General features: G+C 43.9%; 1 protein-coding gene across 1 annotated transcript in view; it reads right to left on the bottom strand.

Moving 5' to 3' along the window:
• Positions 1–6603: 6603 nt before the first annotated feature.
• The window catches only part of NFATC2 (nuclear factor of activated T cells 2), a 45563-nt gene continuing 34060 nt past the window's right edge, over positions 6604–18106 (bottom strand). Inside the window, exons 6-8 of the mRNA XM_031556555.1 lie at positions 12300–12355; positions 11276–11402; positions 6604–9704 (exon numbers count right to left, since the gene is read on the bottom strand). Coding sequence (XP_031412415.1) covers positions 8977–9704; positions 11276–11402; positions 12300–12355 — 911 coding nt within the window. The 3' untranslated portion in view covers positions 6604–8976. The remainder of the gene's footprint in view (positions 9705–11275; positions 11403–12299; positions 12356–18106) is intronic.

Raw genomic sequence — 18106 nt, 5'->3', positions numbered from 1 at the left:
CTCTGGCCCTGGGGCTACTGAGCCTCCTGGAGCTGGGCTCTGACAACATCTCCAATGCTGCATTGCTCATAATGACAGCTACTGAACCCAGGGGGGTTTAACTGTCACAATACTTTCACCATTGACTCCTCTTCCTTTGAAGTGGCTCCCCCCTCATTTAGTCATTCTCACTCTTTCCTAAGAAACTTAGAAACCACCTAAATAAATCAGCGCCGATTGAGACACTGCAAATGTCATAAGAGTCATTCATGTGTCTCACTATTCGTCCTACGTTTGACTTGATTCATTCATGAATGATGAAGTCATTCATCATTAAGAAACTGCACCAAACCACACCACCATTTGGGAATCTTTGACTTGGCTCCCCTGGCACAGATAATCAGAGGGAATGATTGCAAGCTCACACTCCTCTAATTTAGTGCTTTTGCCCTGCTCCAAATTATCCTCTGCATGTTAAAAACAAAGGCTCAGCATCCTTGCACGAAGGAAGAGCAAGTCAACACAGAAGCTCTGAAAAAGGATGAAGCCATACAGCGTCACCTGGTTGTCCCTGCACAGCTGCGAGATCTCCCTGCCACGTGGTGCACCCTGGTGCACACCAGATCTGCTGAGTACCTCCCTGCCACGAGCCAAAGCGTGCTCAGAGTGCAGGATGGGACGCTGTGCCCTGTTCTCCCCTGTCACACCTGCCAGTTATCCACGTGGGAAATTCTCCCTCAGATGCAAACCTATCACTCCAGTGTCCATGCGCAGAAGCCAGTAATAGTCTTCTCACTACATCTAGTTCAATGACAATTTCACTCTAAATAAATGGTGTTTGTTCAGCTGAGGGCAGATTTTAGTCCGTTTTGGAGTGCAAACAGTTTCCAAATTAAAAAACCACAAAAAGACGTGTCTTGATTAAAATGGGAACTGTGTGGATTAAGAGAACCTGCAGGGAGATGGAGAGTATTAGACCAGTTTCTCACTTAGTGAATTAGTGCTGCTCTGCTGAGTCACATGGGCAGCACCCCCAAAGTCCTTTGATCCTCAGTGCTTTGGGTTATAGTAGCTGAAGATTTAACTCCTTTATATCCAACATAATCCAATGCTTAAATCTAACTCAGGTCCAAGTTTTCAAAGTCAATGTTATCAGACCATTAGTCATGTGAATACAGAGAGGTCAGAGTTTTAATTGCCAAGCAGATTGTAGTATTTGTAGTAGACACGCACCTATATTGAAGAATGGGACAGTTTCTAAAGCTGGGAATACTTGGATTTAGGTTTTTGCACAGCCCCCTTTAGAGAGAAGATCCAACTGTGAAATTCACAGCTGGATATACGCCCAGACTTCTGTGCTTGCAAAATTGAAGCACGGGGACTTGGAGAGATGATTCAGACACAACTGCATTGTTTACACATTTTAGGCTGGCTTTTACCTTTTTCTGGCTTCTTAGCAAATACAGAAAAAGTCATATTACAAAATGAGGGACTGTGACAGTTAGCAGCTGGCTGACCACTCACATTAGAAGCTAGTATGCTGGGAAGGAACATTACAGTCCTCGAGCATTTGCTTTCTTTCCCCTATCTCTGACGTCCCTGCTGGCGTGACTACAGATGTGCTGCTTGTTTTTCAAACTGTAGAAGTAGGAATGACCTATTAGGTCATGTAGTGCCTCCCATAGCCAATGCAGGGTTGTCTTCTGCATTTGTCCAGTCTGCTTTTACAATTGCTCGAACAGCACACTGCATCCAAGCTAGAGCATACGAGTCTCTTGGAAACTGGTGAGTAACTAGCATTACAAAGTGACTGGGTACTGTAAGGCCATACCAGCTTCTGCTGGGCAGAAAAGCGGCTCCTGCTGCTTGGAGTTTGTATAAGAACATTGCCTTTGACAGGAAATTCAGATGATTTGTCCTTTTTATTTTAAATTGCTAGGGGTTTATAAATAACGGTGTTTTTTAAGAAATGAAGTAATTAAGTATGAAAAGCTAGTGGCAGAAAAATGAATTTTAAATTATTCACCAACAGGGCCTCATTCTTGTGAGAGACAAAAAGCTACGTGGGCCACAGGTGCCCCAGAAACTGCTGTGCTGCCTGCCAGCAACTGCCCTCAGCAGCAACAGTGCTGCTGGTGTGAAACATGCTGTTCTTCTGTAGCAGAAGGCTTTGCAACTGCCTTTCACTTTGCACCACAAACAGGCCGTGTATCTTCAAGATGGTTACTTTCTCCAGGCATCTTATTTCACAACAGTTAGAGTGAATGCGCAGACGTCGTCCCAACCTTCCAATGCAATGGGGCTCTTTACAGCTGCCTGCAATATTTTGGAAGCGCAGTTTGAAAACTGCCTGAGCTGTCTGCACCTGACCCACCCAGCAGGATGGGAATCCCAGCAGTACTGGGATTTCAGGGGAGAAAACATCTCTACTCTTTTCTCACTTTCGTGCATTCTTAACACTAACAGCATTTGTAACAAATGAAACTGTGAAAAGCATCAACACCAAACACAGGTGCTGATGGCTCGTGAGTCATGCACCTAATAACCATGAGATTGGTTTTAAAATCGGGCAGTCAATCCCTGCCGCATCCTTTTTGCCCACCCGGATTCTGGAAGAACAAGACATGGTTATAGTTTTAATGTTTTGTTGCTTTTCTTGGATCAAACTTGAAAAGATCACTAAGAGAAAAAAATCTCATAGTTTGCTGCAGCTGCCTGCATAGGGACTTTAAATCACTATCAATATTCCATGACTCGCAATGAAATTACAAAGAATTAGCAAAGCCTTTGAGCTGCCATGTGGACGCAGTGCAGATCCCTGGTTACATCAATTACAAAGTACTTATCTTAAAGGGGAGATAACAGAATACACCATGAGGACAAAGCACGCCTAGCTGCTGGTGTAGCTCCCAGGGGGAACAGTTCCCCCCAGCGACACATCTTCATAATAAATGAATCCAGCACATCATGCCATCTTTGCGGGCAATGGCATCAGGATTCATTTTGAGGTGGTAAGCGTACAGAGCTGAGCCCATGCAATTATTACCCATGTGAGAATCCATTCTACGACATGGGCTGATGCTACCTCTACAAGTCCAGCCGGCTGAGAGGCACCGGTGCTGCTGGTGAAACTGTGCAGCCACGGCCATGCTGGTACAGAACCCTTCCGCAAAGCAGCTGGTGGTGCTTCCCACCTTGGCACCAGGCGTGCTGATTGCAGCGGTTTTACACCAACAGAGCTGTGTCTATACAAGGGCTCTTACCATAATGGCTGTTAGCAAAAGAAAAAATATCAGCCACCTCAACCAGCATAGTTATGTGGTAAGCTGCGTAAGACAAGCCTTGTGAAAGGTTTCCAGAAAGCGCTCCTACAGCTCAATGCAAAATGGTAACTCTAGGAATTAACCCCCTTTCTGGCTTTGCACAGTTTTGTTATAAGCCATTTCCTATCTTCACATTTCTCATTTCCAACAGCCTCCATTTCAAAAAAATGTTGTCGAAACAGTTACGATGTTGACCGAACTGAAAGCTCTCTGTGCAGAACACTCAGTGTCACTCCTAGCTGACAGGAAGACCCGACTCATTTTTCTTACACCCTGCACTTGCTTTACGACAGCTTTGCTCTTTCCCTGCACTTTTTAGTGCTGTGCACTAAGAAATGAGGGTCTTTCTGAAAGCCACACCTGTTCTCAGAGACAGGCAATGTATCCTGCCAGCAGTCAATCATTCAGTTCTATAAAGTGGATAGTACACTTAGATATAAACAGTAAAAAAATAGTGACTTTGCTGGAAAGACAAAAAGGAGAGAGCAGCTCTGCCATTCCTCCTGTTGGCACATGTGAGCTGTGCCTTCACTGTCTCACTGCTACCCCTGAGCCTGCACACAGGACGTGGCTCAGGGTCCTGGCAGCCTGGGATCCCTCAGGCCAGCTGCTGTTTTACCAGTGGCATTCTGCATCACCTTGGGCAAATCACTCAGCAGCTCCGTGCTTCACTGCATCCATCTGTAAGAGCAGGGGAGAAGCCTTGCCTCTGCTTTCTGCAGTGGAATTGTTTCAGCTTGTTACTGTTCCTCTGCGCTGAACGAATAATGTCACTGGACTGAAAAATGTTACTGTTGTTATCCCTTTAAACTGAAAGTGGATATAGCCTATTTTGGCAGATGTCTTCCAACAGATGGGTGTCTATGGTCTTTATAAGAGCTGTCTGCTGTCTGTGATTCAGAACGCCTAAGGAATGCCACGAACATGGAGCAAATGGACAGCAAGTCTGGGAAAGGGCTTTATTGTGGTTTAGAAGCTCTCAATTCCTAAATGAATGAACAAGTTCTTTTTTTCAAGTGACTCTGCCAGCATTTCAAAACTATCACAGAACTGCTTGATGCCTTCTGAAAACTAGGGGCTTTCTGCTGATAACTGTCCACTGGTTAAGTCTTCAAACAGCAGCAAATTATGTGGACCAGGGTTTACTGCTTTGGTGCATCAGTTCCTGCTGGGACTCTGCCCATCGAGGCACCGAGCGTCCACACACCCATCCTGCACTGTCAGTTCTTGGCAGCTGTGCCCGTGGTCTCCTAGTGGAGCCTGCATGTTCTTTTGAACAGGAAACGCTTTGTAACACAACTTGCCTGTGGGCATTTACTGCACCAATTACAGATTACTGAGCTTGAGAACAAAGAGGTGCCAGTGGAACTATGGTTTTAATCACTCGATTCATTTTCTTCCTTCCTCCACTGCTGATTTTAGATGTATGGGTTTTTCTTTTTCTCGCTCTGTTTTCTTTTGCATGTTTTTAGGCAGCAGGACAGTCACTCAGAAAGTCTACTGGGAGAGGAGCGGTCTTGAAAAGGGGCTGAATTTTCAAACAGTGACACAACTCAGGAGACCTGCTTCTTGATATGGCAATCTTTCTCCTTCCACCTTTTTGTTCTTTTTTCATATCACACCCAGTAAAGCAGGACTCTGGCATGTGACTGCAAGACTTCAGTCCTAATGCGACACAAACACAACAGCAGCAATCCAAGAATGAAGCATGCAGTACCCTGTGAGTGCTGCAAGGTCCCAGCAGAGAACAGAAAATCTGGAATAAAGTCAGTCAGAGCATCAGGAACAAGTCTGATGAATACACAGCTTTGCTGGTGTGTTTGAGCAAAATGCTTCGCATTTGGTAAAACCCTGTCTAGCAGAAATGACCACACCTTCTATTAAAAGTAGTTCTAATTAAAAACAGAGCATGGCTTTTTATGATGCAAATTGCTGCCCTCACTGAACCGCAGCTCATTTGTAACATGCAAATTCACTCCTGTCTAAAACATGGGGAAACAAGGACATTTCCCTCTCTGCCTTGGATCACTCTTTTTCTCTGTGCATTCATCGAGTGCAGACACACGCCGAAGACAACTATAAATCCTCCCACCACCTTCTGTGAAGAGAGAGAAAAACTGCTCAGAAAAAAATCCTCCTATCCATGGAGGAAAGGAAAGAATTGCATTTGATTTCAGACCCTGGATTTTCTAGCAGTTGAAAGACAGAACACAAAAAAGAAAACGTAGAGATCTTACACACTCCCAAGTAGGGGCAATGGTTACTGTGGTGGGGACGAACACGCTGCAAAGGGGAAAGTGCCGGTGAATTACAGGCGTTTTGAATTGCACACGTTGCACACCAGTCTTCTGCGAACTTTCTTCTGCATGTGAAATTTTCGCTGCAATACATGAGTTGACTATGAAACACCTCTGCGAATCATCAGTCTGATTGCACTACACGAGCATCTGCCTCGCTTCTCCGCATTAAAGATTACTGGTGCACCAAAAATCACTTAAAGATGCTATATCAAGCAGACAGCCCTGAGCGTCAGATGTGGTTAGATAGTTACCATCTGAATAATGACAACCACTTTTCTTTGTAAAGCAGAAAGCACACAGTGTGACAGCTAAAGCTGAAAGAAGGACTAAATCCGGGGCAGGCAGCTTGATAAAACAACAGCTACACGTCCATTCATTTGTATATGGAAAGACCTAACACCACATTTACACTGCACCTCTACAGGACACTTTCAGATCATGTGGCATCTGAATACTTTGCCTGTGACACATTCACCCTCGTCCTGCTCTTCTCACACCATCCCAGTGTCTCTGTGTGACAGATGGGAGCCGTGGCAGGCAGCTGAGCAGCTTCCCAGGGCTGTGCAGGAAACCTCTGGTTCTTTAGCAGGAGCACAGCCAGTGCCCCAGGCCACAGCCACTCCTGCTCTCCATTCTGCCCTTGCACAAGTCAGCGCCAATACGTTTTGGATGGTGTTGCAAATAATCAGTTTTTTACAACTTGTACCGCAGTGGTTGGTTTTGGTGATGAGCTTCACAAAATTGAGGCCTTGGCTGAAACTCGATCTTCCTACGGTCTTCACCTGCCTTTGAAACAAATTGCTTTGTGCCAGCATTACTTGATGTCCCCTGAAGCTTTTCCTGACCACTTATCTTCACTCCCAACATATTTACAAGGGGAATGAATCTGTGAGGCAAAGATTTTGCTGCTCATTTTCCATGTACAGTCCCTTCCTCTGGGGATTCTTCTTTACACTAGTTCATCAGCAAGCTGTGTCTGTGTCTGTATATACATGTACATATGTAAAATAATTGTGTTAAAGTAATTGTGTTATCTATGAGATATTCTTCCCTGGTCACATCCAGGAAGCTCAAACACTGGGACTCTGTACTCCCTCTGAGAGGCGGCAGCTTCAGGAGTGAGAACTGATGGAGCAGTTCTCCATGGGGCCTGTCCCAAGGCACACAAGAAGTTCAGGGCAGAGCTCAGAATAGAAGCAAAGTCCAGAACATTAAGGTTGCGTGTTAACCATGAAGACAGAGGACAAGAGGTGAGAAGAAGGGGTCAGAGATGCAGGAAGAGTCAAAAGCTGGACTGTCAGCAGAAATATGGAGAAAGAAGAACAACAAGGAAGGAGGAGGAAGATGGGGGAAGGGAAGAGGAGAGAAGGGAAGCGAGAGACACCAGAACAGTCATTGCCTAACATCTGAACATCAGCGACAGGGCGGTGTGCTCGTGCCAAGCCATGCTGGGGAGCCATCACCTCAGTATCTGCCTGTGAAAACCACAAGACCTAACGGCTCACTTCATCTCAGAAGAGTTTTCTGGATAAAAGGGATTTGAGGGCAAAGCCTCCATAATCCTTAGGGTTTGGTTTCTTTTAATACTATAAAGAACAAAAATAAACTTTCTAGCTAGGAAAAATACGGCTTTTGTTAAGTTCTGAGTCACTTTTCCTCAGCAGCAAACAAAGTGGCTTTTCAATTCAAGTCCTGAACATTTCAGAATCAAATGTTTTGCAAAGTCCTAAAGTAAATCACAGTTTTCCAAGTCACACTTCTAACCGATGTAAGCTCATTGAAGTCAGTAAGGAGCTGGATGTGACCAACATCACCTTGCTTGATTTGTGCAGATGAATTGATATAGTAATCTCTAACTCTCAGACAGAAGCCTGGAATTTCATTTCTAACTTGCTGCTACTCTGCCTAATGGCTCCTCTTAGAACAGAGGTCAAGCACATCCCTTGTGAGCTATGCTGTATTTACATGCTTCTGGCCTGATTCAAAATCCACTGAAATTAATGTTGTGGTCTGTTTTGGGAGTTCATTTAAGTGGACTTGGGCTCGACTAAAGTTTGCTAGCTTTAACTTCATCTTTCCTTCTTTCTGTTTCTCTTACAAGGTTTTTGCCAAGTATTTCTCATAGAAGAGCCCCTCAGCTAGTCATATTAAAAGTGCCTTACAACACAGCATTCATTTTTATCACCAGAAAGATTATCTTGCTTTGCTATCATGCCCCATTCTCTGAACGGGAAGTGGATTTTCTTAGCTGTTTTCATGCAGGTTGGTAAAAACTCCACAGATTTTACTGTCACAGCACCAAAACTGAATCAATCACATTTATTTCAAACAGAGACCAATGGAGTAAATTAATTAAGTAAATTAATTAAGTAATTGTGGATGTTCTACCTTGTCCACAAAAGCAGCAAAACTGTGTATGACAGCCACAGAGCACTCAGTACCTCAACCTGGGAAAAAAATTATTTCATGCGTACAGTGTTACAATTCTAGTTGGGTTACTGAAGGAGAAATCTCAAATCATGCATGCAATTACCTAGACTGAAAGGATAAGAGCAGTGAATACATGCAAAAATCAAGTCTTTACTTTGTAAGAACGCTCTGTATTAGCAGCAATACATCAAGCAATCTCACTCTGCTCCAGTAAAATCAATGTAAGTTTTGCTAGTGGCCTTCATGACTGCAGCAGCCAGCAGCTAGTATTAACTTTGCATTGATTTCCTCTTGCAAGGAACAGTCCTACTATTTTAATAAAAGAACCAACCAACCAGTTTGCCAGTATCTGCCTACCTAAGAAAAAGCAGGATATGTTCAAAGAAAGCTTTACTCTAACTTATATTCATTCCTAAAGGCTAAATCTGCAAAGCTCACAACAAAGAAACGGCATTGTTTTACTTATCAATGTCCTACTGTTCATCTAGAACATCTGCAATAGTTTTGCCTGCAGCACAACCCTATTCATTACAGGCCTTGATAGACTGTTCAATGGGGTTTTTTTGGTACAAAATGTACAAAAGCATTTTGCAAAGTGGACTTTGCCCTGATATGAATAATAAAAAATAACTTAAAAGTGCATTTTGTTTCAATTTCTCCATTTTTTAAAGTAATGCTTGGCAAATGGAAACAAAATGGCAACAGCTTGAAACCTGACAGCTCACTCCATGTCACGAAGCAAGACAGAGAGTTTCTGCTGAACGCTGCTTTCTGCACAGTAGCCATAGCACACTGCCATCTACCAAAAACGCAACTGATAGAAGACAAAAAACATACTTGTATGAGCAAACAGCAAATACACACACTCATCAGAAGGAGGCCTCGTCATCGTTGTGCCAAGGGACAGGTGGGATTTACACGAGCTTCACCCCTCCCTCCAACCATCAGAGCCGTACAAGAGAGGAGTGGTGCTTACCGTCATCCAGGTACGCTTGGTCCAAATTCTGCTCCTGCTTAATAGTGACTCCAGCTGGTAATACTTCTTTCTGGTCGCTGACTGGTTGTCCATTTTTTGCTCCCCGCTGGCCTGAAGCTGTCTGCTGCTGGATCACGGTAGGATATGAACTCGGACTTAATCTTTGTGCTTGACTGACTTGGGGCTGGCTTGGTCTCGCAACACTGGACGTAAAATTTTCACAGCACATAATGTGCTGAAATTCCTGGTGACTTCCACACCTCAGCTGCTGGTTGGTTGGAGAGTAGTGGATCACTGGAGAAGATTGCTGGTTGCCTGGAGAGTGGTGGAGCACTGCTGAAGTTTGGCCTGGCGAACCAGCATGCACTAGCACTGACCTATGGGCATCTGAAATTGCAACCGGTGTAGCCATCAGACCGGACTGCTGGTATCCCAGCTGGCTTGGGCTAAGGCTCTTGCTTCTTTGGTATACTACTGCAGCTGGATTCTGCGGATGGTATCGAGAATCAGGAGAAGAAAGGCCCGAGCGCAGCTGCTGGCAGGGAGCCATAGTGGCCACAAGACAGGAAGGGGATTCGGTGACCATTGTGTGCTGTGAATAGTACGGCTGTGTTACTGTTCCCAGACCACTGTGTACTGTATTGCAGATTAGGGCTGGATCATAGTCATCAATGGGCTCTGTTTTGATTGATGGTACTACAATAAAGCATGCAAAGGATGTTATTCGTAACAAGCTGATGAGAAACAGAGAAGTTTTCCTTGAAGTAAAAAGAGATTTAAACCATTTATGAGATCTACACGTGCAAGCTCATATCACACAGGCATTAAATTTAACAAAACATATATTTGCAATTGTGGGAGGCTCTCGCTTGAATGCATTTTGTACTAAGATGTTCCAGAAAGTCTTTAATCAATAATTTAACCACAAATTTCTGAAAATTGAAAAATACAATATTTTAAGTCATATATTCATTCATTTAAGAGCCATTCTGGAACATAAGCAAAGTAAGAAACACCACAGATAGGTGTTCCACGTAATATTTGCATCTGAAAAGAAGAGTGCATGAACAGATGAACAGCCATTCTGTGACACATATGACACTTCATTTTTCTACCAAACATTTAGCCAGTGACCAAAGTGAACTACTGAAGGGCTGTCTTTCAGGTCTTCTGCTACAAGTAACATCCTCAGTACAAAGATCACCACTTAGGAAAAGTTGCCTGAGTCTTGGTATGAGTAAATGGTCTTCTGGTCTTCTACAGACAAATTCTGACATTTCTAAAGCTTTTTTGTTTTGTTTTGTTTTGTTTTTTGTTTGTTTGTTTAAACTTTTCCCAAAGCTTAATACAGAAATATCATACAATAGAAACCATATAATGGTCAAGCAACAGTGTTATTTCTTTGGGAAGTGTAAGCTTTCTACTCTGAAGCAGCTTGTTTCAGAGGTTGTCTTTAAATTGTACTTGTCAATACTATTCAATAGGAAAACAATTTAGCACTGCATTAAACCTTTGTGACAGTGATATCCTACACAATTCATACATCTAAGGAGAGAATCAACAACTGTTAAGTTGGAGCAGATTAAAAGAAAACCAGGATGAATGTTTGCTTGTTCTTAGAAACCAGTCAAATTAAGACATCATTTTGAAGCTTGAAAAAATCTGGTACTGTTATTTTATGCTTTCTGGTTTCCACAAGCACAATACTCTGATTTTCTCACAACGTTTTTTTCCGGCCAAAGCTAAGAAATTCTGGGAATCTCATTAGTAATCCTGTTGAGTTTATTGTGAGATTGCTCACCAATTCCCAAGAGTTAAAACATCACAAAAGCACTCATATTTTTCTCAACAACTCCATTCTGAAGAGTATATATTACTCTTCTTCCTCCTTACCAAGCCCTTTTTAATTTTCCCAGATCCGATGTTATCTTACTGTTGTACACGTCAGCTGGGGAAGGCAATGCTCATTGTTTTCACTGGGTCAAATCATGTCACAGACTGAGTCTGCTCCCACTGAAGTTGTTGGCAAACTCCCATCGAGTGAATGAGGCAGAGTCAGTCCATGGCCTATGTAGCTGCCCCCTTAAGTTTATGGGAAATTCTCAATCTGAAATCACGTGCATCCTTTAAACCAAACAGTTGTCGAGCACTTATTTGCAATTAGCTGAATGAAATTAGTAAAATTTAGATCCTCATATAATGGGGAAACAACATAGTGGAAAATAAAATCTTGCTCATGAGGACTAGGCACTGTCCTTGAGAATTACCTGGGTGATAGGTAAAATGCTGGGGTTGGCTTCTTTTCCTTTTACCATTGATGACATAGAAATTCACCTTCACAGGTGTGCGAATGTGCTTGTTGCGGTACTCCGGTATTTCTACAAAGAGCATGCTCTGAAACAGCGAAAGGGGACGGTGTAGAATTAGTAACTGAGGCCAACAGCAGATTGTTGTGAGCATCTCCCCCATTACACGCCCAGGGATCAAGGAAGAGAAGCCTTCCAATTCATCCCTATAAAGAAGATGACGTGAGGAAGAAAGGAAAAAAGAACAGATGGTGAAAAACAGGAAGACTTTTGGCATTAGGAAATTGGTTTGTATGCACTGTATCCTCTCTGGTACTTGATGTTATCCTCAATTTGCAGACAGAGATCTCAGCTACAAATAAAAGACACAGAATGGGTGCCTGCTAAACAAATAAGTATTGTAGATTTCCCTCTGTGTTAGAATAAACTTGGTTATTCTATAGGTTTCTTTCTTACAGCCAGATCTTGATTCCATGGAAATTAACAGTGAGTGCCCCCTTCTCTTCCACAAGGGCAGGCATGGCCCATGGCAATGCAAGTGCTAGCTCCTAAATGTGCTCAGCTACTACAGTACAGTCCCAGTAGCAAAGTGAACAATGAGACTCATTCCCTTGAAAGACCAATGTTAATTTTAAATACTGTAGTGCAAATCCTGTCCTGCACAGTACACTGCACCCAAGACTTCCACATAGGCAAAAGGAAGTCAGGACAGCCAGCATCCTGCAGAGGACTCTTTCAAAACTGGGCTGATACAATAGTGTCTTCTGCAAGAACACAAAATCTAGCAGTTATTCAATTTGCTGTGGGTTACTGCTAAATGAATAGTTTCTTTTTGCAGCACATCTACTACTGAAGCATTTGACATTTGTGCCTCACAGCAGATAGCAGCTCTTTCTGTTGAGACGCTCTTTAGAAACTACCCCCTGAATACAAGCTGCTGTCTGAGAAGCACAAGGAGAGGACATCCAATGTTTTGCATACTTACAGGCTGGCTCTTATCTTTATCCACTGTTGCCTCCATTTCCCAGATCTGCTGCCCATCTAGAAGAACATTACAGTATTAACCTAACTGTATCTTTTTAAAATCATAAACCTTAGGAAAAAAAAGCAACAAATTAAGGGCAAAGCTCTCAAAATGGACTTAATTTCAACCAAAAGGAACAACATTTAACTTAAATACACCGTTGAACACTTCTCTCACCAGGAAAAGACTCACACATCAAAATTAAATGTTTATGTAGAAATTAAGCAAACTGAGGAATGAAATATTCCACACAAGTGCAACATCTGCTTTTTAGCAGACTTGATTTCTGCCACCTTCACTGAGGGAGGGCACCAGAAGGTCAGATACCTCCTAAATGATCACACTGGATCAGGGGTGCAGCAAACTTTCTGCTGCTTCAAGCTAAAACCACACAGTTCCCCACCAGTGTAATAGGGGCAGTGTGGGTGAGGAGGTGAAGGAAAGCCTAAGTAAAAATTCAGCCCTGATGCACAGAGACTGTAGCATGCAAAACTGAGTGACTTCAGGGCTGACTTCTAAAGGTGCTGTGCTGTGAAGCTGGCAGATGCTCTGAGCATAGGTTTTTTTCTAGAATTAGTTCATCAGGGACGGATTCTTGATGTAACTGGGAAGTCAGCTACAGAATCGCAGAATCTCAGAAGTTGGAAGGGACCTCTGACGATTACTGAGTCCAACCTCCCTGTTAAAGCAGGTTCCCCCCAGTAGATTGCACAGGAAGTTATCCAGATGGGTTTTGAGTATCTCCACAGGAGGCTCCAGAATCTCTTAGGACAGCTGTTCCAGAGCTCCGTCACCCTCAGATTAAACAAGTTTTTTCTTCATCTTTTTCAGATGGAACTTCCTATGTTTCAGTTTGTGCCCACCTACCCTTGTTCTGCTGCTGGGCACTGCTTAAAAGGAGACTGGTCCCATTCAATGGACTCCCATTCTGTAGATACTTATTAGCATTGGTAAGATCCCTTCTCAGTCTGTTCCAGGAGGAACAGTTCCAGTTCTCTTAATCTTTCCTCGTAAGAGAGACGCTCCAGGTTCCAAACATCCTTGCGGCCTCCACTGGAATCTCCCTAGAAGATCCCCATCTTTCTCCAAGTGGAGAGTCCAGAACTGGACACAGTACTCCAGGTGCGCCCTCACCAAGGCAGAGTAGAGGGGGAGGTGATCTCCCTCACCCTGCTGGCCACACTCTGTGCAATGCACCCCAGGGTACCATTGGCCTTCCCAGCCACAAGCTCACACTGCTGGCTCACGGTCAGCCTGGCGTGCAGGGCCTTCTCTGAAGAGCTCCTCTCCAGCAGGACAGCCCCCAACCTGCACGAATGCGGTGTAGGATCCCTACACTTGCCCTTACTGAGCTCTGCCCAGCTCTACAGTTTGTGCAGGTTTCACTGAATGGTAGCACAGCCTTCTGGTGTGTCAGCACTCCTTCCAGCTTTGTATCATCTGCAAACTTGCAGAGGGTGCATTCTATCCCCTCATCCTGGTCATTGATGAAGATGTTGAACAAGACCAGATGCTATGCAAGATACTTGACTTCTGTTATACGTGCCTTCTTACTATATATACTTATTTCTTACACGTGCAAAATAAAACTTTGGCATATGATAAGAAGAAACAAATCTCCTCTGACAGAAGAACAAGCCTAGTACCTTCAAAAAAAGGGCCTCTTACCTTTCTGAAAGTTTCATTTTAAAATGAGTAGTGGTGACATATACAAAATATCATGCTCTGAAATACGCAGCCATGGGGCTGGCGTCTGCATTAGAGAGGGAGGAACTGCAGGGTTCCCTCCTGCATGCCCAGGCCTGGTAGCATAGCATAAAGTCTCATAAAAACACTTCTTCTCAGAGGACTTGTTATTTTTCCTGATTCTTGGAAATGCTGCAAAAGCTGCTTTTGTCCTCTGTTATTTAAGTACTTCTGCTTCTGGCAAAAAGGGAAATGAAAGAGTATTTTTAAATGCGTTTTGCATTTCTTCTGTTGCTTTCTCTTTGTTCTCCCCTCCACAGACACTGAGCTAACAGATGTGTCCAGCTCTCAGGGTATCATCTCCTCGGGAAGGGCTCATGCTGCTGCTCTGCACCATGGCCGTGGCCCTATTGCTTCAACCCCAGGGTCCCAGCATGACCCTTGAGCCCGGCAGGACCATGCCTCCCCTAGCACACCCTATCCAGGAAACCTCAGCTACATTCTGGCCCCTAAACACTCACAAGGAGGAGGAGGGTTTCCCTGGGTGTCCACAATGTGCCCCTTCTTCTCTTTGACCTTGCTGGGTCCCCCTGTGTTTCCCTTGGCTTGCTGCGTCTCTTGCTCTCATGCACACACACATCACCGCTGCAGCGCAACGTCCAAACACCTCCCTCCAGCACTTGCAACAGCATTTTGTTGCAAGGAGGAAACACAAAATGTCTCTGGCTTCTTCTCTTTTCAGCATTTCAAGTCCCTCCCCAGCAAGTCAGTCGTCTTCTCCACGCTAGCATGTGGATTAGCGACGGGTGGCGGGGAGGAGATGGCCAGAGCAAGCGGAGTAATTGGAGCAGCAAGCTCTCGTCTGGCTGCTGTTAGCCCTGCCATCCCAGAGGACCGCTGTGCAAATGAATGGAAAGTATTCTGATAGCTAATAACAAGCATTTGCTTTGGCCACTGCTCTGGGCTGTTGCAGGTTAAATCTATGCCCCCGTTAATGTAGCTAATGCTTTACTATGGCTGCAAAGGCAAACACATTTGGGGAAGCGGGAGGCTGCGGGTTTAATCCCGCAGACACCAAATGCATCCTCTGATGACAAGGCAGTAAATACTTAATGGGGGGATTCCCCTTTGAGGTGACTCTTGTGAAAAGAAACCATCGTAATAGGTGCTAACGCACGTTACCACATATGCCAAAACAACTCCAAAAGAGCAATTTTTATAGCCCTCTGAGGAAAAGAGGTGGTAAAAGGAAACAGGAAGATACGAAACAAGAAGATATGACATAAAAGTTCTAAGAGGGACATGCGTTAGGAATAGTCTCAGCAATGCAATACGAAGATGTCCTGACAAAGCCTGCCAATACTTGACACTGTTTTCCCTCCAGGCAGTTTTTTCATCTTTGTTTCTATACTGTTAAATTTAAACAGCCTGTGCAGATGCAACAGCACTAACTTTGCATAGAAGGTAGATATCAAAAGGATTTGTCAGTCCAAAATGCAAAAAATAAAAGAGAAATAATTCCAAAAGTCATCTGCCATGCTCATGAGGCCTGTGAAGCATATGTGACCACAATCACAGTTGATTTGATTTAGTAACCCAGCCACTGAAATCGCACTAAAAGCTAATGAAGCCAACCATAAAAATCAAATGATGTTTAGGCTGAGTCCAAAGTCTGGGGAGAGTGAGACGAAGCCCAACTAAACAAGAAATAATTGTATTTGGGGTTATCATTCTAACGATGATGGATGCATCTGTTTGGATATATTAATGCTTGCAGCAGCTAAACAGGATCCTAACAAATCTGTCAGCAGCATCAATCCCTGTTCTTTAGGCACCAAAGCCCTGTTGAAGATAAGCACTCCACAGCTCACTTGCTGACCTTAATGCTTAAATTCCAATGGTATGGCTCCATCTGTCTCACATGTCACTTCCACGGTTGTGAATGCACGATCTTTACTTCAAAGTAATCAGTATCTGGTTTCCTTGTAACCCCTGTGGACAGGCACACTACAATGAGCTTTTGGCATATGCTATACTGCAATGGTGCAAAAACTGCAATGGTGCAAAAACTGCAATGGTGCAAAAACTGCAATGGTGCAAAAACTGCAATGGTGTGACGGCATCATTTTTTCTGAAGCCTTTTAAAGAGGCAAGGTGCAGAGCTGTGCCAGCATGCAGAGCACTGCAGGACATCCCAGTACGAACAAGGCTCACGTGAGAGCTCAGTGTCAGCTCCACGTGTGTGGTGCATCTCAAATTCAACCTCCCCAGCGGGGAATTCAATCGGTGGCTCTGAACGGAGTGGTAGTTCCTCTCAAGATGATAAAATACTTTTGGATGTAGACCCTGAGGTCTTACCAGCCACGGCTGCCTCATGCAATATTTTTACTGTTGTGGTTCCCTGCTCATTTAATGGTTTGTCTTAGTTGGCAAGTCTTTAACACCACAGGTCAGGGAAATGTTCAGGAAATAGAGATTTTTGTGCTGCTTCAGGGTTATGAGACATAGCATTAAACCCCGATGAGAGATCCGATTGTGTCAGCACTCTTTGGAGGAATGAATGAGTTGTTGGAAGAAAGTAACTCTACCCTATCTAGCTCAAACCGTGATCATACCAAAAGTCTTGCTTCAAACTTTGGGAAAATCAAAACGTCAGTCTGCATTAGGAACATTTTGGGTGATTCTCTGCAGCCCCTTATAAGGCTTTTTATAACTAGCCAATTAAAGGTTTTCTGAACCAGTTACAGCCTTTACACATTATTCACGATCCTTTACTCATGACTTTGGGGTCAGTAACTAGCAGAGAAACAAACTTGCTGCTTTATTTGAACAAGCATGACTGATGGACTGAGAGGTTCAGGAAATTTTCTTTGCAGCTCTCTCCAACTGCAGACTAAGTGCACTATTGTGCCGATTCTGTACAGGATCCTGCGCCTGCATGTGATTTTATGCCTGAAAATGTACATTGCTTTTCAGTCAAGCATTACACAAATTACTTAATGAACAACCTGTTACCTTTTTCCCAGGCAGCAAACCATGCGAGTTCCCTGCAGAAATCGAGCCTGGTAGCCATGGGGCAGCTGCCCCCACCACGCATTTCTGCAGTGTTCCCTTTGGGCTTGCAATGAATTGTCCCAGTTCAATGTGTTTCTGGGAAACTCTTCCAAAAACACCCAACAATTACCTCTGTCAAGTTTTATCAGTACACAACAGGCAACTCTGGAAACAGCCAAGGCTTTTTAAGCCACCTCAAAAACAAAGCAAATACAAGGGCTTTCCAGCAAAGCAGACACATTTGGGACGTAGAAACCTTACAGACAGGGGAAAACATGCACAAATCTCCTGCTCTTTTTGAGGACGAATTCTGCTTTTAGCCAGGAAGTTATTCTGGTTCACGTCAGAGCAGGTTTGCTCAGCACCCAGACCTAAGCAGCTGTGGCCTCCTTTTACTTCAGAACAGTTGTAAAACTTTAGAGCAAACACAGCGTGAATGAAATTACAACTTGCAAAAGAAGAGCGACTGACTTCTTCACTGAGCTTGATTTCTTTTTCTTTCTGAAGCAGGACTGCGCACAGCAGTTAACGAAGCTCTGTTTATAGGGAGCTGAGGCCAGCGCCTTCATTTAACTGAGGACGTGAGTTTGAGTCACCAAGGCCAAAGATACAAGTCAAGGTCTGGGAGGTAAAAGGCCAACGGATTAGTCATCCGCCATCCAGCCCAGCCCCACATCTGACATTTTGCACAGTGAGAATGAGTCTAGAGGAGATTTCTCCCCAGCTATTGTTGAGGAATTCAATTCACACTAAAGAGACCCATACAGTAGTGGAGCAGGGAAGCAGCTGAGGCAGCCTGTCATACCAGAGCTCTCCCAAACAACCCTTATGCCAACTCATCAAAACAGATAGTTGTTTTCTTAAGATTATATGTGTGTTTGTATGTGTGTCTGTCTGTGTGTGTATAAATTATTAAACAAAAGCTCCTCTCAAAATAAAACCACTGGGAACCTCCATGTAATAAAATGAGTCACACCAGGATGCGATGACTAAGTGGGAGAATAGGGAATTCCACTCCCTGTGCCAGC

Source organism: Meleagris gallopavo, chromosome 22 (genome assembly GCF_000146605.3).
Source record: "Meleagris gallopavo isolate NT-WF06-2002-E0010 breed Aviagen turkey brand Nicholas breeding stock chromosome 22, Turkey_5.1, whole genome shotgun sequence".
NCBI lineage: Eukaryota > Metazoa > Chordata > Aves > Galliformes > Phasianidae > Meleagris > Meleagris gallopavo.
Note: the sequence above shows the minus strand (reverse complement) of the source record. Positions and strands in the feature narration are given on the sequence as shown.